Source organism: Passer domesticus, chromosome 4, assembly GCF_036417665.1.
Source record: "Passer domesticus isolate bPasDom1 chromosome 4, bPasDom1.hap1, whole genome shotgun sequence".
In the NCBI taxonomy this organism is placed as follows: Eukaryota; Metazoa; Chordata; class Aves; order Passeriformes; family Passeridae; genus Passer; species Passer domesticus.
The window spans coordinates 38,299,088-38,313,937 of record NC_087477.1 but is presented as its reverse complement, the minus strand read 5'-3'; the positions used below and the strand labels follow the sequence as shown (position 1 = coordinate 38,313,937).

General features: G+C 42.2%; 1 protein-coding gene across 2 annotated transcripts in view; it reads left to right on the top strand.

Annotated features, from left to right (window-relative positions):
- Nucleotides 1–14,850, top strand: part of ELOVL6 (ELOVL fatty acid elongase 6) — a 79,722-nt gene that overhangs the window by 39,253 nt on the left and 25,619 nt on the right. For both annotated transcript variants that reach the window (XM_064417211.1, XM_064417210.1), the window contains one exon: nt 11,370–11,501. In XM_064417211.1, the coding sequence (XP_064273281.1) occupies nt 11,370–11,501 (132 nt within the window). The remainder of the gene's footprint in view (nt 1–11,369; nt 11,502–14,850) is intronic.

Genomic DNA, 14,850 nt, shown 5'->3' with positions numbered 1-14,850 from the left:
ATTCGAGCAACATCCACAAGTTACAGTGGTGTACCATCCAATGAAGAAAAGAACAGCAAATGGAATATGTTAGGAGATGTAAAACAAATATTGGTTATATGACTTTTGAGAACAAACCAAGGTCAGGTAACTTAAATAAGTTCTTTACTTTCATGGGAGGCTGCTTCCTGTTTGAAAAGAATCTGAAGCAGGATCACTGACATGCTAACAGCTCTGCTATTCATTTGCAATGATCTGGTTCTGCTTTTTGTCCCTTAGTGACCACAGCCATTGAATTCTGACTGTTAATGTATGTGAATTGTTTAAAAATTTATTCATATTTATGCCCTTGCTTGCTCCATTTGTCTGCCTGTCCAGAAGAGCTGGATATCAGTCACTGCTCTCTCCTCATAATGCTCCTTTTCCTTTTCTTGGGTCAGCCACTTCCACCCTAGTCCAGATTCATCACCTTGTTTGTGATTTCTTTCCTTTTGACATCTCCTGTCTTTTAACAGGTCCCCTCTGAGCAAGATTTAGCAGAGACTAGGACAGGCAACTCTCTTTGTATATGTAACACTTTCATGTTATACTTGCTAATCCTTCAGTAACCTGGTCTTCTTGTGCTGCGATGGAAAGTGAAATACGGCTAAGCAGTTTAGTATCCCATCTAATTAGGTGAGGGGGTGGCTAAGGGCAGAATGCAGTCAGTCAAACCATCGTGGCTGGAAGCAAAAAGAGACTCAGACTCTTTAGTTTGGGAGACCCAGTGTATCTTGCCAGCTGTTGAGAGAGACAGAGGGGCGTGTGCCAAGCATGATGCTGGAGGCAGAGGTGGAAAGGCAGAACAAGCTGTCACAACTATATTGCTGACAGGATGGAGATAAGCTACATTAATGCCTTGTACTTTGTACTGCTTTGTGCCACTCCTGCTGGTTTATGCCGATTGTTTTGGACTTGTTCAGGAGTGCAAGTGGGTTGTCTGAGGGAAATGGCCAGAAACCAGCCAGGCTGTGATATTTAGTTGAGGAACAGGTGTTCATGATTGTACAGCTTTTGCTACATTCCTTTGTCCCATTTTTTCCACTACAGGTTTCAGAATGTCCTCCTGCTTCTTAAATTTTGTGCACCTCAGATCCTGAAAATTCTCACAGTAATTAGAAAATTATTTCCACTGGTTTATTGCTTGCAGTATTTCTCATGGTGTTTAATATACTCCTCAAAGACTTATTAGTTGGATTCAGGCCAGTTTGCCTGTACCTTTGCATTTGAAAGGGTCTGCTTTAAAGATACTGTCTTGACTGATTTCAAGTAAAACAATTCTGGATTTAATGGAGAAGCTATAGGTTACAGTCAATCACATGGGAATTGTGACAGGTTGAGTATCCAGAGTATTAGCAGATTTTTTAGTAGCAGATATTAACAAAGTACCCAGAAATTTATTAGCAGATTATTCTGGGTATTAACACTTCCACTGGGAATGAAAAGCAAGAAACTCTTAAGTAAGTAGTAGTGAGGTTTAGCTCACGAAAATGCCATTTGGTAGTGACAACATAATCAGATAATGCTACCTTCCCTGCCAGTGGACACATTGGACAAGTGGCAAAGCATTGTGCTGGAAGGAGGTAGCAGCATGTAAACCTGCCTCCTAGCTACTCCAAACTGCTTTCTATTGCAAGTTTTGAGCTCTGCTGAAACACCTTTTTGTTTGTTCTGACCCGATTCCCAGTTGATTAAGAAGCAGAATGGCTGTTGGGCAGAGCTTTTTGTTTTAGAGAGGCAATTGAAAAGATTATGAAAAGATTGCGCCTTTTTTTTTCCTGGATATTGCCAATTTCCAGTTGGTCAAGAGTTAGGTCTGGCTTCACTGCAGCATGTACAATAGCATCCTTTGTCACTTGTTCTCTCACCCATAGACAAAGATCACATGTCCTTGAAGATTCTATTAGATACACATCAAGCAGTCCTTGACATCATGCATCAAAAAGTACTGTGGGACCAGTCAGAGCAGTCAGTTGTTCTCAAGATGACCTGATTTTTCTTCAGTAGGGGATGCTGGAAGATATTCTTTCATTTGCTTCTCCACCAAAATGTCCTTTTTTATGAGTTCCATTTACTGCCTTCTCTTCCACAGGTTGCCTGGGCATTCAGAAAGTTTGAAAGCAAGACATTTTATTCCACAGTTCCATTACTGCAATGTCACTGGTACCAGTATCCCATTCTAATCAAAGCTAGGCCCCAAAATGATATTGCTGGCTTGCTCTCATCCGTGTGTATGGCTTTAGGTCTTTAGGTTGGGAAGAAAAGCGGAGTAAGTGTATATCTGATGTGGTTTAGGAATGGTATGTGCCAGTTTAGAATTCCCGCTAAAACCCATGCTCCTCTCACTCACTCCTGGCCACTCAGAGGAGAATTGGAGGCACCACATGTTGAAATAAGAACAATTTGCTGGAAGGAGCAATGAGAAGAGAAAACAAACAATAGCAGCAGCAATGACAGAGGGCACAGGAAAGGAAGGATTCACACACCCAGCAGCCAACAGGACTGGACAGCTCCCCCTGCCATGCTCACTTGACCAAAAGGAATCCCTTCTTCCCAGAAGAGACTCCCTTACCTTCAACCTTGGCAGTGACATGTGGTGGTACAGAATAACCTCTGGGTCCTAGCCATGCCCCCTCCTGGCTACTGCAAAATTAACCCTCTTCTGGCCAAACCCAGGACAGTATTCTAAATTATTATGCTTTTCAGGCATCCCTTTAGTTTGGTTTCCTCCAGGATAATTTAATGTTTTTTCTAGCACTGAAAAAGTATATGGTGATGCTTTTTATAAGGTGATCAACAAGCCCTGGCTGTAAGTTCTTAATTGTGTATTACTTTTTCCTGTCCTGATTCTACCATTGCTCTCTGCTCTATGGGAAAATCATGCATGACTCCTTTGGCTGAGAACGCTCTAAGGGAAATCAGAACAGTTTTATTTGTTTGTGTTTTGCAATCCACTGACAGTTGTAGCAACATCATTTTCTGAGGCTGTATTGCAGAAGGCTGGAAGTGAGCAATGTCTGCTGGAAAGTTTTTTAGGGTGGATAGATAGAAAAATAACACACTGCTTGCAACCCCTCCATTTTCCATGCTTCATCTTGAATGACTGCTTTTATTTATTTAAATGTTTTTTGAGATCCAACAGATACTTTCCCAAAATAGTTACAAATTGTTTTTGCAATGGTGGAGGGACCTGAACTTGCCATTGTGGTGCTGAGGCTTTCTGCAGGTGCACGGGCAGAGGCAGCTTCAATTAATTATTCTTATTGATCTGTTAGTTGAATTCTGTTTTGTTCTGTTTAATAAACTAATATCTATCTTCTAAGCAGTTTAAAACAGCAGCACCTGTCTATGTAAATAATATTTTGAGTTTCTTCAGGGATCTTCCTGGATTTGAAGGACTTACATTGACATACTCCTTTAAGTGTAAAATGATGAAATGTCATAACCATTGATTAATTTGATCAGATAAAGCAGATCAAAGGAGTAAGGCAGTTTGGAAATCTAGTTATTTTCATGCTATGTCTGTATGACATACCTCTTTGGCATCTTCATTAACTGCTTTCAGGTGAGAGGTAGGAACAAACAGAACGATTTCAACTGGGAGGATGTAGGTTAGTAGTCCCCAAGTTCACTTGCAGTTGTGTTTACTAGCTCCAGGTTTTTATGGTGGAGGCCAGAGGTTTACATCTACATTGATGAAATTAAAAGTGAAAGTATTGTAGCTTTTCATCAGAACTGCAGTGCCTGTGACCTACATTAGCTTCTCTGCTTTCTGCCATCTCTCCACCAACTGCCTGAAAGTCTCAGCAAAGCCTGGAAAAACCAAGTGGAATTGGGACACCCTGACTTGTCACCTGTTATAACCCCAAATCTTTATCTTAAGAACTATGTATGTTGTCAGAGTGATGCCAATGGATTTAGCAGAGGCTCCCAGTCAAGGAGTTCCTCTGACTACCCTGAGCTTCTGTAAAGGCTCTTTACAGAGACAGGGATGGTCGTCATTTTTCCAGGAGGGTCCTGTGGGGCTAGATTCAAATCTTAGCACTGGCCCTGTAAATCTTGCAGGGGGTTGTGCAAAAATGGTTGTTACATAGGATCAGTGTCAGTAACAGTGGGGTCAGATGCCATCCCTGGGATGTGGCCCATCCTTGGGATGAGTGGTGGCACCGAGGATGGGGCGGCGCAGGCTTTGACTTAGGCTGAACCATGTCACTTGGGATGCCAACTGGGTAGGAGGGTATGGTGTGGCTCACCCCAGTCACCCAACCCACTGGGCTGCAACTTCCACTGCTGTCTGTGCCAGGTGACAACTTCAGGAGTGGCTGTTGTCATGGCAAGCACACTCACCTGCCATCTCTGCTGGGTGGGTCCCCATTCAAAGCTTAAGTGGAGGAAGTGCTCTGTCTGGGGCAGAGCCAGAGATGAAGCTGATTTTCCTTCAGTGATAATTTTGGCAAATTGGTTTCAAAACCCAAAGTTTTGGAACTTGTTTCGGCGTCTTCTTCTGAAGTGCTTTCTATTTGTGAGGTTATTTTCTCTTGTCACATGGCTTGTATTTGGGATTGTAACAGGAGTTTTTTAAAGATTTGTAGTTTGTTCCATCAAGCTTATATGAGGCTTGTAAAGAACAGTGGACTATGCTTCAGAGCTGAGTTTACCCCTTCTATCTGAAAAAAACCCCAAATTGTTCCTGAATTTTAACTTTGTTTTCTCACCCTTATGCTTTTCTTACATTTTCCCACTCACAGAGAAAAGTTTGCTGCTTTTTTTTGTCCCTAGCTGCCCACATTTTAAGTGTGTGCTAATACTCTGTCACACGTGTGTTTTACAAACATGAGTGTTACAAATTACTGGCAAACATTTCAACAAAACGGATGCAACCATCAGGGAGGTGCAGGACATGAGCCACCTTCCCCCATGCCCCCACACTTCCGTGCCCTTGTTTCTCCTCTCTGTAATTTTAGGGCTGTTGGCTGCCCTGCCAACGCAGGAGTGGTTTCCTGCCTCTGGCTCTGACTGAATGCAGTGTGGGCAGAGGCTCAGTTGGGCACAGCCTCTCTTGCTTCCCTGGGACAGCGCTCTTGCAAATTGGATGGTGGTGAACTGGGGCTACCTCCACTGGACCAGTGATGTACCACAAAAAAATAGTGGCTCTGCTCTTCAGAGGTTGCTGCCCCTGCAGTTCTCACCTTTGGCACTGTGATCTGGGCAGTGGGGACTTGGGCTTCAGGCTGCCCCTCAGCTCAGCCACTGGCACTCATAGAGCAAGAGCGCATACACAAGTCTTCCTCATCTTCCATCCTTTTCAGCAATGTTGTGCTTGGGACAGTTCCCACAGCAGTCCTCCTGGCAGCCTCCCAGCCTTATGTTTCTTTCCTTTGTGTGGATTAAGGAGTCGGTGCAGTGACACAACTACTGTGTGGCAGTAGTGACACAAACTGGGTGATGGCAGAGAGACGGCACATGTTGGGGAATAGCAGTTCCTGGCCCATGTGTGTTCCCAGGGCCCTGACTCCTCTTCCCTTGCTCTCAGGCCAGAGAGAGGTGCCTGGAGAGTTGCTCCAGCCCTGGGGGAAGCACAGACTCGTGCATCCAAGAGTACCTGTCACGAGGAGGCTGAATGGCCTCTGAGACGCAGGCTTTAGAAATCCGGGGATCAGATGACTGGTATGAGATACGTCTGTGGTTACTCTCTGATAGCTTTTTACGTCAAAGACCGTCATCAGTGAATCACCTACCTGTGTGTGTGTGACTGCCATCATTGCTGTGCTAAATATAAATGTCAAAGAGTATTGAGCTGCGGGAATAAATCAGACTCTCTTGGCATGTGTGTATCAGACAGGCCTTCCTCTTGTGTGTGTCCTTCTCTCTCTGTTATGAAGGCTGCTATCAATGGGAAGCAGCTGCAGGAACTCAAAGCTAAGCCAGGAGTACAGGTTATATTTTCATACACAGATCTGTCATATCCACACATTGGATTTCTTCTTGCTGGTTCTGTCAAAATTGTATCAGTGAAGAGAGAGAAAGGTTTGCTTTGACAGTATTCCTGAGGTAGAAACACTCAGAGACTGAGAAGCGTTTTCACACCCTTTTTTATACAAAATGTGTGATTTTTAAATAAGCACCAGAGAGAAAGTAACTACCAGCCCTGCTGCCTGATCCATGGACATGGTATGTTGTGTGATTTGCAGGGGTTCAGGTTAAAGCACTTGAGCTAGACTCTCAAGTTAGCAGCTTCAATTATAAACACAAGTTATTGTTGTTATTTTCTGTTGAAAGCTGGCAGAAAGCAGTAGGAAAATTCCCTTATATTTCATGTAGCCAGTTGTTTGGTTTTTTTTCCAGTAAATCTGGTTGGGTCTTTTTTTTACATCAATAAAGTGGTGATGAAGGAGGCCAAGAGAAAAATGTCAGGAACCTGAAAATGCTTGTTTACTTTGCAGCAACACTCTGCTCTGGCAACTGCAGTGTTTTGTTTTTTTTTTGTTTTTAATCTGTTGTGCTCCCTTTAAAACAGATGAAGAAGTGGTAGTGAATTTAAAAATGAGCCTTGAATGTGCAAAGCAAATACATCTTGATTTTAAAAAGCTTTTAAAACCCTATGGAATGTAGAAAGAGGGGGCTAACACCACTTTACTACTCCTTTACTGAAGGCTGTTATGCAGATAATCCTGTATTACATGATAAAAGATAGTTAAACAATCTGTGATAAGGTTGTCTTTTGGGCATTTCTGTAAGGACTTTCCTTAAGGAAAATCCTGTGGAAATAGTCAATTTTATAACACACACACACACACACACACATACATATATATATATATATATATATATATATATCTGTTTCGGTTTACTCATTAACATCAGAGAACTCTACAATAATGACTCAGACTGCTATTTTTAGCGGGGAAAATGGCAACAGTGCATCTGGGCTTGAAACCACCTCCTTCAGCAGTACTGCAATATTCAGGGCTATTTCACTTTGTATTGCAGACAGGGGGGACGTCTCACGCTGTTGCACATGAGGCTCACCCTCAGGCTTTGGTCCCTAATTTTAGAATACTGTGGTAATTCTTACATCTTCAGCATTTTATAAATATCCATAAAGTGCTTCTGTGGAAGTCAGGATTTCTTAATCCTTAGCCATTTGTTTACAACTGCTTTCCTCTTTGCATTATTTGCTGCCCCTTCCCAGTGTTGTGTTTTCCTGCCTGAGGCTTGGGTGGCTGTTCTCTTCTTGTCACTCCATGGTGCCTTGAGTGGGCTTTGCTGCGGGGGACTCCCTGGCTGGAAATGAGGAGAAGCTTTGTTTCTGTCTTTCTTCATCATTCTCAGTTTCTGCCTCCCTCTTCTCAACTATACTTTTCCTCTTTCCTGTCTCTGTGCCTCTGCACAGGCATGCCCATGGATGCAGGAAGCATCCTTCCAGGCGTTCCAGCACTGAAAGGACTTCAAGCCTCCTTGCCTTCCATGATGTCCCAGCTTTATGTCCATCTCATGGCTGCCACCTCCCATCATTTGCTGCCATGCTTACTGTTCATCCTTTTTCTTTCTCACATCATGTCTCCCAGCTTTTTCCTCTCCCTTTGCCTCCTGACACAGCCATCTCTCTGCTACTGTTCTGGAAGATCTGTCTCACATCTTTATCCCATAGCCCCTCTTGCCTCCCTCTCTTGTAGTAAGCCAAATATAGCTTTTAATAGGTTCTCCAGAAACTTATAAAGGGGGAAAGAGCTGGCAACTTTTGTCAGAGGAACATGGAGTTGTATTCAGTAGAGATAGTACTTAGTCCCTGAAGTCTGAAAATGTAGGAAGGTGGGAGACAACTGTGAGAAACAGAAATGCCAGGAAAAATGTGGAGGATTTGGCAGCCTTGTCTTTATGTCTACTGTGTTACCCTGCAGAACAGAATTGAAGACAAACATATGAATGTGCTAACATTTAAGTTATTGAATGCAAGCCTGTTACTGAATTACTTTGAGGGATTTTATTTTTTTTAGTTTCAAGGTTAATTTTTTTAGTCACCATTCTGCTCTATTTAGTTTCTCTTCAGGTAATAGTATTGAAAAGGTACATTGCTCCAGAACAACTCCAAACCTCTGTCTTTCAAAATGCTTGTTCAATATTACTCTCCTTTGGCTAAAATCATACCAGACCTAATTGAATTCTGTCAGATTGACATTCCTTTATGTCACTAGCCCAAGACCAGACTATTGTATGAACCTTTGGGAAAAATCTATCATAAAAACACCAGTAGGAAACTGGTTAATACCAGTCTAATGGAGTTTATCAGATTATCTTAAGAGTACATACCTCTGCAACCCCTTTGTAACTCTATCACCTAGCCTGCCCAGTTCTTTTAACCATTGTCAGGCTGAAAAAATGGGGGAAATTCAAAGTCCTTTGAGTGCAAAAAGTAGCAGGGATCAAAACAGTGGATGATTTCAATATGAGCCTAATCATTATTCAGTATTGTGCTTACCTCTGATAGGAGATAATACTGCTGTGTCCCTCCTTGTCTTACAGCTGCTCTCTGCAGTTCACCTCATGTGCGCAGTCAAATGTTGCCATGATACAAAGCTGCATACCCTGGGAGTACTATTTACCATCATTGTAAATAATGCTATACTCATTACAAAGCTTTAAAGTGACCTAAAATTTATCTATTCTAATTACTGTAACATAATTATTGACCTCAATACATTGATTGAACTCACAAAAGATAGGTTCAGTAATAAGAAGCAAAATGAAATGTTACTTGATATAAATATGTAGATTATCTGGCTCAGGAAGAGGTGGAGACAGACAGAACATAGACCCGAACTGCTAACTCATCCACACTGCTTTTTTTTGTCTTGAACTGGAACTGAAGTTGAACCATTACTTTGAAATCTCGGCTGTGTTTGATCTAGAACTGAACTGTTTTCAGTTTGCCTTCCTGCAGAGTGTCTCTAGCTACTGCTCTTGAATCCTGACATCCTCCAGTGCCAGCCTGCATGGCCTGTGCTGTGTTGGCAGCTGCATGGCAGCACTGCATGGCAGTCTTTTCCCTGCACTGCTTGGGATGTCATCCTGCACTGCTCTCAGTTGCTTTGGAGATCAGTGCAAGACAGACTTCACCCATGCCCAGGGTGGCAATGGGCTGGGCTTCATACTGCTGCTGAAAAGGCTGCAGAGAGAGGACATGGGAATGTAGTCCAGACACACTGAGAGCCTGCTTCTATCTTTCAGCCCATAAATCTTGTGTAAACAGGTAGGTGGTTCAGGACGAGCAAGCTTGAGGTGGTTCATCATTACCCAGACTGGTTAACAAATATTTACTGATCTCCAGCCAAGTTAAAGTGCAGTCATGCTTTCAAATTGGTGATTCTGTCCCTTCCCTGACCAGTGAAGTAAAAATAAATGCTTTTTTTCTGTATTACATGAATAAGGGCCAACACTTTATCATTTTTAAAACCTGGTCATGATAACCATTGCCCTGGCAATTAGACCATCTCAGTGCACAATGTGAGAGGGTGCTGGCTCTGTGGTCATCCTGGTCTTCCTGGGGCTTTTTTCAGCATGCATACTAAAGCTCACCCAATGGATTACAGGCACTGGGTCCTCCCTTCTCAGTGCATCAGGTGTATTTTCATGCATTTTACAACACAGAGCTATAAATATATCAGTAGAAACAGTTTCTCAGTGGGCAGAAAATAGCTGGCTGCAGAATGCTTCCTGATATGCATCTGTCTCTCTTGGGTTAGTTTTTACTTAGCTTTCAAACTTACATAAAATTCAATTCATTTATCTTGATTGAAGGTTGCATGTGCTTTCTTTGTATTTCCAGTCAGATGTGCTACAGCTTTCTTAGTTTTTCTGAACCTTCCAGGAAGGAAGACCCTTGGCCATCAAGGGTCTCGTGATCCATTACGAGCTGCCCTGAGGAGACACAGGCACATGTTGTGCTGTGCCACACTGCTTGGGCCTCAGGACCATGCTGTGCTGGACAGATTCCTTGTCACAGGGTAACCTCAGCTGGCCAGCCACAATGGAAGAGCCCAGAGGTGGCATCTACTTGGTACCAGTAGTGACACCATGGCATATACTTGTTTTTATCTTGAGGTGAAGCAGCATACTGTCATTTAAACATCCAGTTGAAAGTCCTATGAAAAGTCTGAAGACCTCAATATGGGTGAGCCTCTTTCCCAATGGGAAGCTTGGGCAGTGTGCCATGCCCTGATCATAGGGCTGTCTGCTACTGCTACCCTCCAGTGTCAGAAAGAACTAAAGGTCTTGTAGCCTGCTGCTGTCTTTTCAGTCATGTTAATGAAGTAGTTACCTTTCTTGAGAGTATTTGTCATTCTTTCTTGGTGTACTATAGGAGCCAGAAACTCCTGATTCAAAACCGTAGTCCACCCTATATTTGTGAATGTAATGATAAATTATGTAGAGAAAATTCTATTCTTGAATAGATGCCCTTCCAGTTAGGCCACCATTAATGATGTACATCATTAAGCCTTAGTCAATATAATGTTGTGCTGTGTGGGAAGGAATCCCAGGCTTAGTCTATTTTTCACCTCTAATGGTTGATTTAAAATGAGTTACAGTAGCAGAGTTCAAATATTTGGTGATTATTGCTGAGCTGGACTAGGATCAGGCAGTTTTAAAAATAAAATTTGCAATTTGAAGAGTATAATTGAAGTTCCTTTAGAGAGCTTTGCTTGACCTTTCAGCAAATGCACTGGATTTCCTGAACCAGCACTCACAGGCAGGGCAATGCCACAGGGCAGTGCCAACCAGCATGGTCCTTCCTGCTGCTTAATGGGGCTGTTGACCTCTCCTTGCTGATTCTCTGCTTCTTGTGAGGCTCATCATGGTGTGCTGCAGTGCTGATGATCTTTAAGTGTCTTTTTAGGGGAAACAGTGGGAATCTAAATTGCCACATAGGGAGGATCCTCCAGGAAACAAAAATTTATATGAAAAAGATAAATGAGGCACAGAATGTGATCAGCTGGTTCAAATACCAGCCATGTTTTGCTTGCAGAAGTGTGTCTGGGCTCTGCCATATCTATTCTATTCTATTCCTCACAGAAGTTCAGTCTTCTGAAACTGGTGGAGAATGGGAGGCAAATTTGTCTGTCCTTTTCCAGAACTTCCCCAGGGTCAGTTTTGCCTGCACCTAGCCCTGAGTGTGTGCAGGCATGTAGTTTCATACAGAAATGATAAGCTCAGCTGGGATGCAGGAATGTCTCCAAAAGAGTTTCCTTTCAAGGAAGCGCACAAGCCCTTAGCAGTGATGTCCATATGTGGTTCTGCTGTGTATCTAATATTAATTAAACATTTGACAGGTGTTTTTTTGTTTTGTTTTGCAGGAAAAAATCATTCCTGTTTTCAGCTCTATATGCTGCCTTTATATTTGGTGGTCGGCACCTAATGAACAAACGAGCAAAATTTGAGCTGAGGAAGCCGCTAGTGCTCTGGTCTTTGAGCCTCGCCGTCTTCAGGTAGGCACTTCTTCACACCACCTGCCTTTGACACCAGGCCCTGAAGAGGTTTGGGGTTCTTCACCTACTGCAGCACTGCTAATGCAACAACAGGCTCACACAGAAATGTCACTTCTTTGCTTCTGCTACTTAGGGCTGTGTCCTGATCCACTCCTTAATATTGAAATCATCCCCTTTGATTTACCGGATTATAGAGCTTTTAAAGAGGGGAAAAATCAATAACAAAGGTGAAAAGACATGAGAAAAAGCCCTTACCATTGCAATACATTTACCATGCAAGCTACAAATGGAAATAAACACATTAAGATGTTAGTCTTGTCTCACTTGCTAGTAGTGTTATGTTTATGTGGTGTGTATATATGGAATATTTAGTCAGGACTCTGATCTCCATTACAGTGAGGTAAAACAAAAGTCACTGCTTTGATGACAGGTAAATTAGATGACTGTAACTGACATCAGGAGCTGACTTCTGGTTATTCCATCACAAATTGCTTGTGACTGTAGCAAAAAGGTGGCTCCACAGGGAAGGGCTGGTTTTTAGTGGCACACATCTCTTGGCTGTGTGTTGACTCCATATTTAGTACGGGGAATGTAATGTTTGGATTGTTGGTAGTTGTTGAAGTCAGAAGTAAAATTGGCCAATCTGAACTCCACTTTATATGCTTAATATGCTAATTTTTAATGAGGCTGAAGATAAATGAATGAATAAACAAATGCTTATAAAAATAGCCCTTACCAACACATGGATTTGGTACAAATTACTAGTAACAGCACACAGATGACCTGAGGAGTATCCTTCATTTCAGGGACTATTGGGACTGTAAGTCAGAGCTCACTGAACAACATACACACCATCCACAAACCATTATCAAACACTGCTACTTGTACCTTTCTAATATCAATATAATAATTACTGATTATATTACTCACAACTACATAAAACACATTTGCTTACTGAGCAGGTGTGAATGGTGCGTTGCTTTTCACAGGGTGGGAATAGTTTTTGCTGAGAGATTCTATAGTCAAATAAAGCAGGAATGGGGAAGTTTGGATTTTTTCATGGCTTTTCCTTTTGTTCTCCAAGATTGTATCACCTTGAAACTTTCCAAAACTCTGGCAGGGGAAAACAAATTGTATTTCTAATAGGTAATACATGCTAACAAAAGAACTTTAATTTAGCTTGGTTTTAATAGTTCATCAACACATCAAAGAATACCTCAGAGCAGACAAAACTTTCAGTGGTCTGGATAACTTTGAAAGCAAGTTTAACACTGTGGAAATCTGTAATTTCCATTTGATTGCACTTGGTGCTGTATTTCTGGCTATATGTCTAGAATCATTTTGCTTTAAGGCCCTGTAAACAATTGTCATTGTTTGTTCCACAAATGGCTGAATCTCAGCAGCTGTTGAATTGGTTCCTAGATGGCATTTTGGTTTTGGATCAGTTTGTAAAGTTGTTTGCAGCCAGCAGGATCCCAGTCCTTAGCACTTTCTTAATGAATGCGGGCAGTAGGAGCTGGATAGCTTACACAAAGCATTTGTAGTTAATTCTCAATCTGAGGTGGGGAAGCATGATTTTGGAACTCTCCTTTGCATAAGATGTCTAGGGAGAATTTAAAAATCAAATTATTTTGAGATGTGGCTGACATTCACAGTGTGGAGTTTTAAAGCAATTTCACTGGCTAATTTCCTCCCAAAATCTGAAGTAATCAATGCACTGATCAATGAATAGCATGAATTTACACTATACTGCCTAGATGGACTTTGAAATCAACAGATATATTCCTTTCTGATTGGAGTTTCCCATCATAATCATATGAAGTAGCTAATTCATGGCCAGCATGAGCTGCTGAGTGATGCTGGGTGATATAAAACTGTGGACTTCATGTTTTGAAGCTGCAAGCTGCCAGGACGAATCTGCCACAGAACCACCTCAGGGCGGGCACTTGAGGAGAGCTCTGCATGTACAGATGAGAAGCATTGGACAGGACACAGTTGGGAGAGGGATTCACAACTCCACAGTCTGCTTCCTCTGTCAACTCAAATAGCAGCATTCAGGGACAAGGGTTCCCAAAGCACTGCAGAACTCACCTTTCCTCTGTATTTTGGGAAAAGAGACAGCAGAGCGGAGGGGGTGTGTGAGATGTTTGGCCTGCACAGAAGCACTGTGCATTTAACCTGCTGGATTTGCCATGGGCATCAGGTGATTATGAAAATTATGACTATGTTTTGCTCTTCTGAGGTGCTGAGTAGTGTGCAGAAGAGTAAAATAGGGAAAGGGGAAAACCAACCCCAAATGTTTGCAGTAAGACAGTGTGAAACCTTTGTAGCTTCCATAGCAACGTGCAATCCCATACAAAAGTGACTTCTTGCCTGGAAAACAGGAGAGGTGACAAAGAATTCATGAAGACATGAGACAAAGACTTACAGAAGTGTTCACTGGTACATCCATTACCTGGTGCTTCAGCACCAGTGTCCTTTCTGGGGCCATCTGTCACAACCTTACTGACTGTCTTAGCAAGCAGCACTTGTTGAAATGCTGTAAACTTGCCAAGTAACTTGGATTTGGGTTTTTTTCTGGTTCCTGTAGTAACTAGGTGTTGCATTTATATATGCTTGGTCTGAAAGGCATTCCAGCTTCCTCCAAAGGTCTATTCGGGTATATTTAGAAGACTGTAGACTTACTATGAATCCAGGAAAATGCTCCTTAAATTTCAAAAGGCTTCCTCTTTGGCTTTTTCTGGGATGCTAAAATGCTCTGACTTTTACAATACCTTGCAGAAATTCTAAGTAATGTATTTGTCTGCCATGAGTGGTTGTACTGAGGAAGAAAAACCTGCCTGGAGAGCCCTCAGTATTCTGCCTCAAGGTCAGTGTGAGGCTTTTTTCTGGACTCCCTGTTTATCTTCCTTTTAGCACTCCTACCATTTTACCTGCTTCAAATACCCTCAGAAATAGTAACACTTAGCAGAGGCTGAAAATATGTGTTTTTGACTTTAAAAGAAAAGGAAATTGCCTGCCAGACAATCACATGGTCTTTCTTCAGAAGGTATCCTGTATGCCCTGGTGCTTGCCAAGATCATTTAAATGTGGTAGCTGCTACAGTAGGAAACTCGCCACGCTTATAAATAAACAAAACAATTACACCATCCTGCTGAGCTTGCTGAGCATTCAGGAGCCTGGTCAAGAGCGAGTTTTGTGTCAACATTGGCAGCCAGCAGGATTTCTGAGAGAAAAAGCAGCTTTATTTCTCTCTGAAAGCATTGCCTAGTTTTGAACATTTTGTCACTGAAAACTTCAGTAGGAGCAATGACAGTAAATCTTGTGTTTTGTTTGGAAACCATCATCT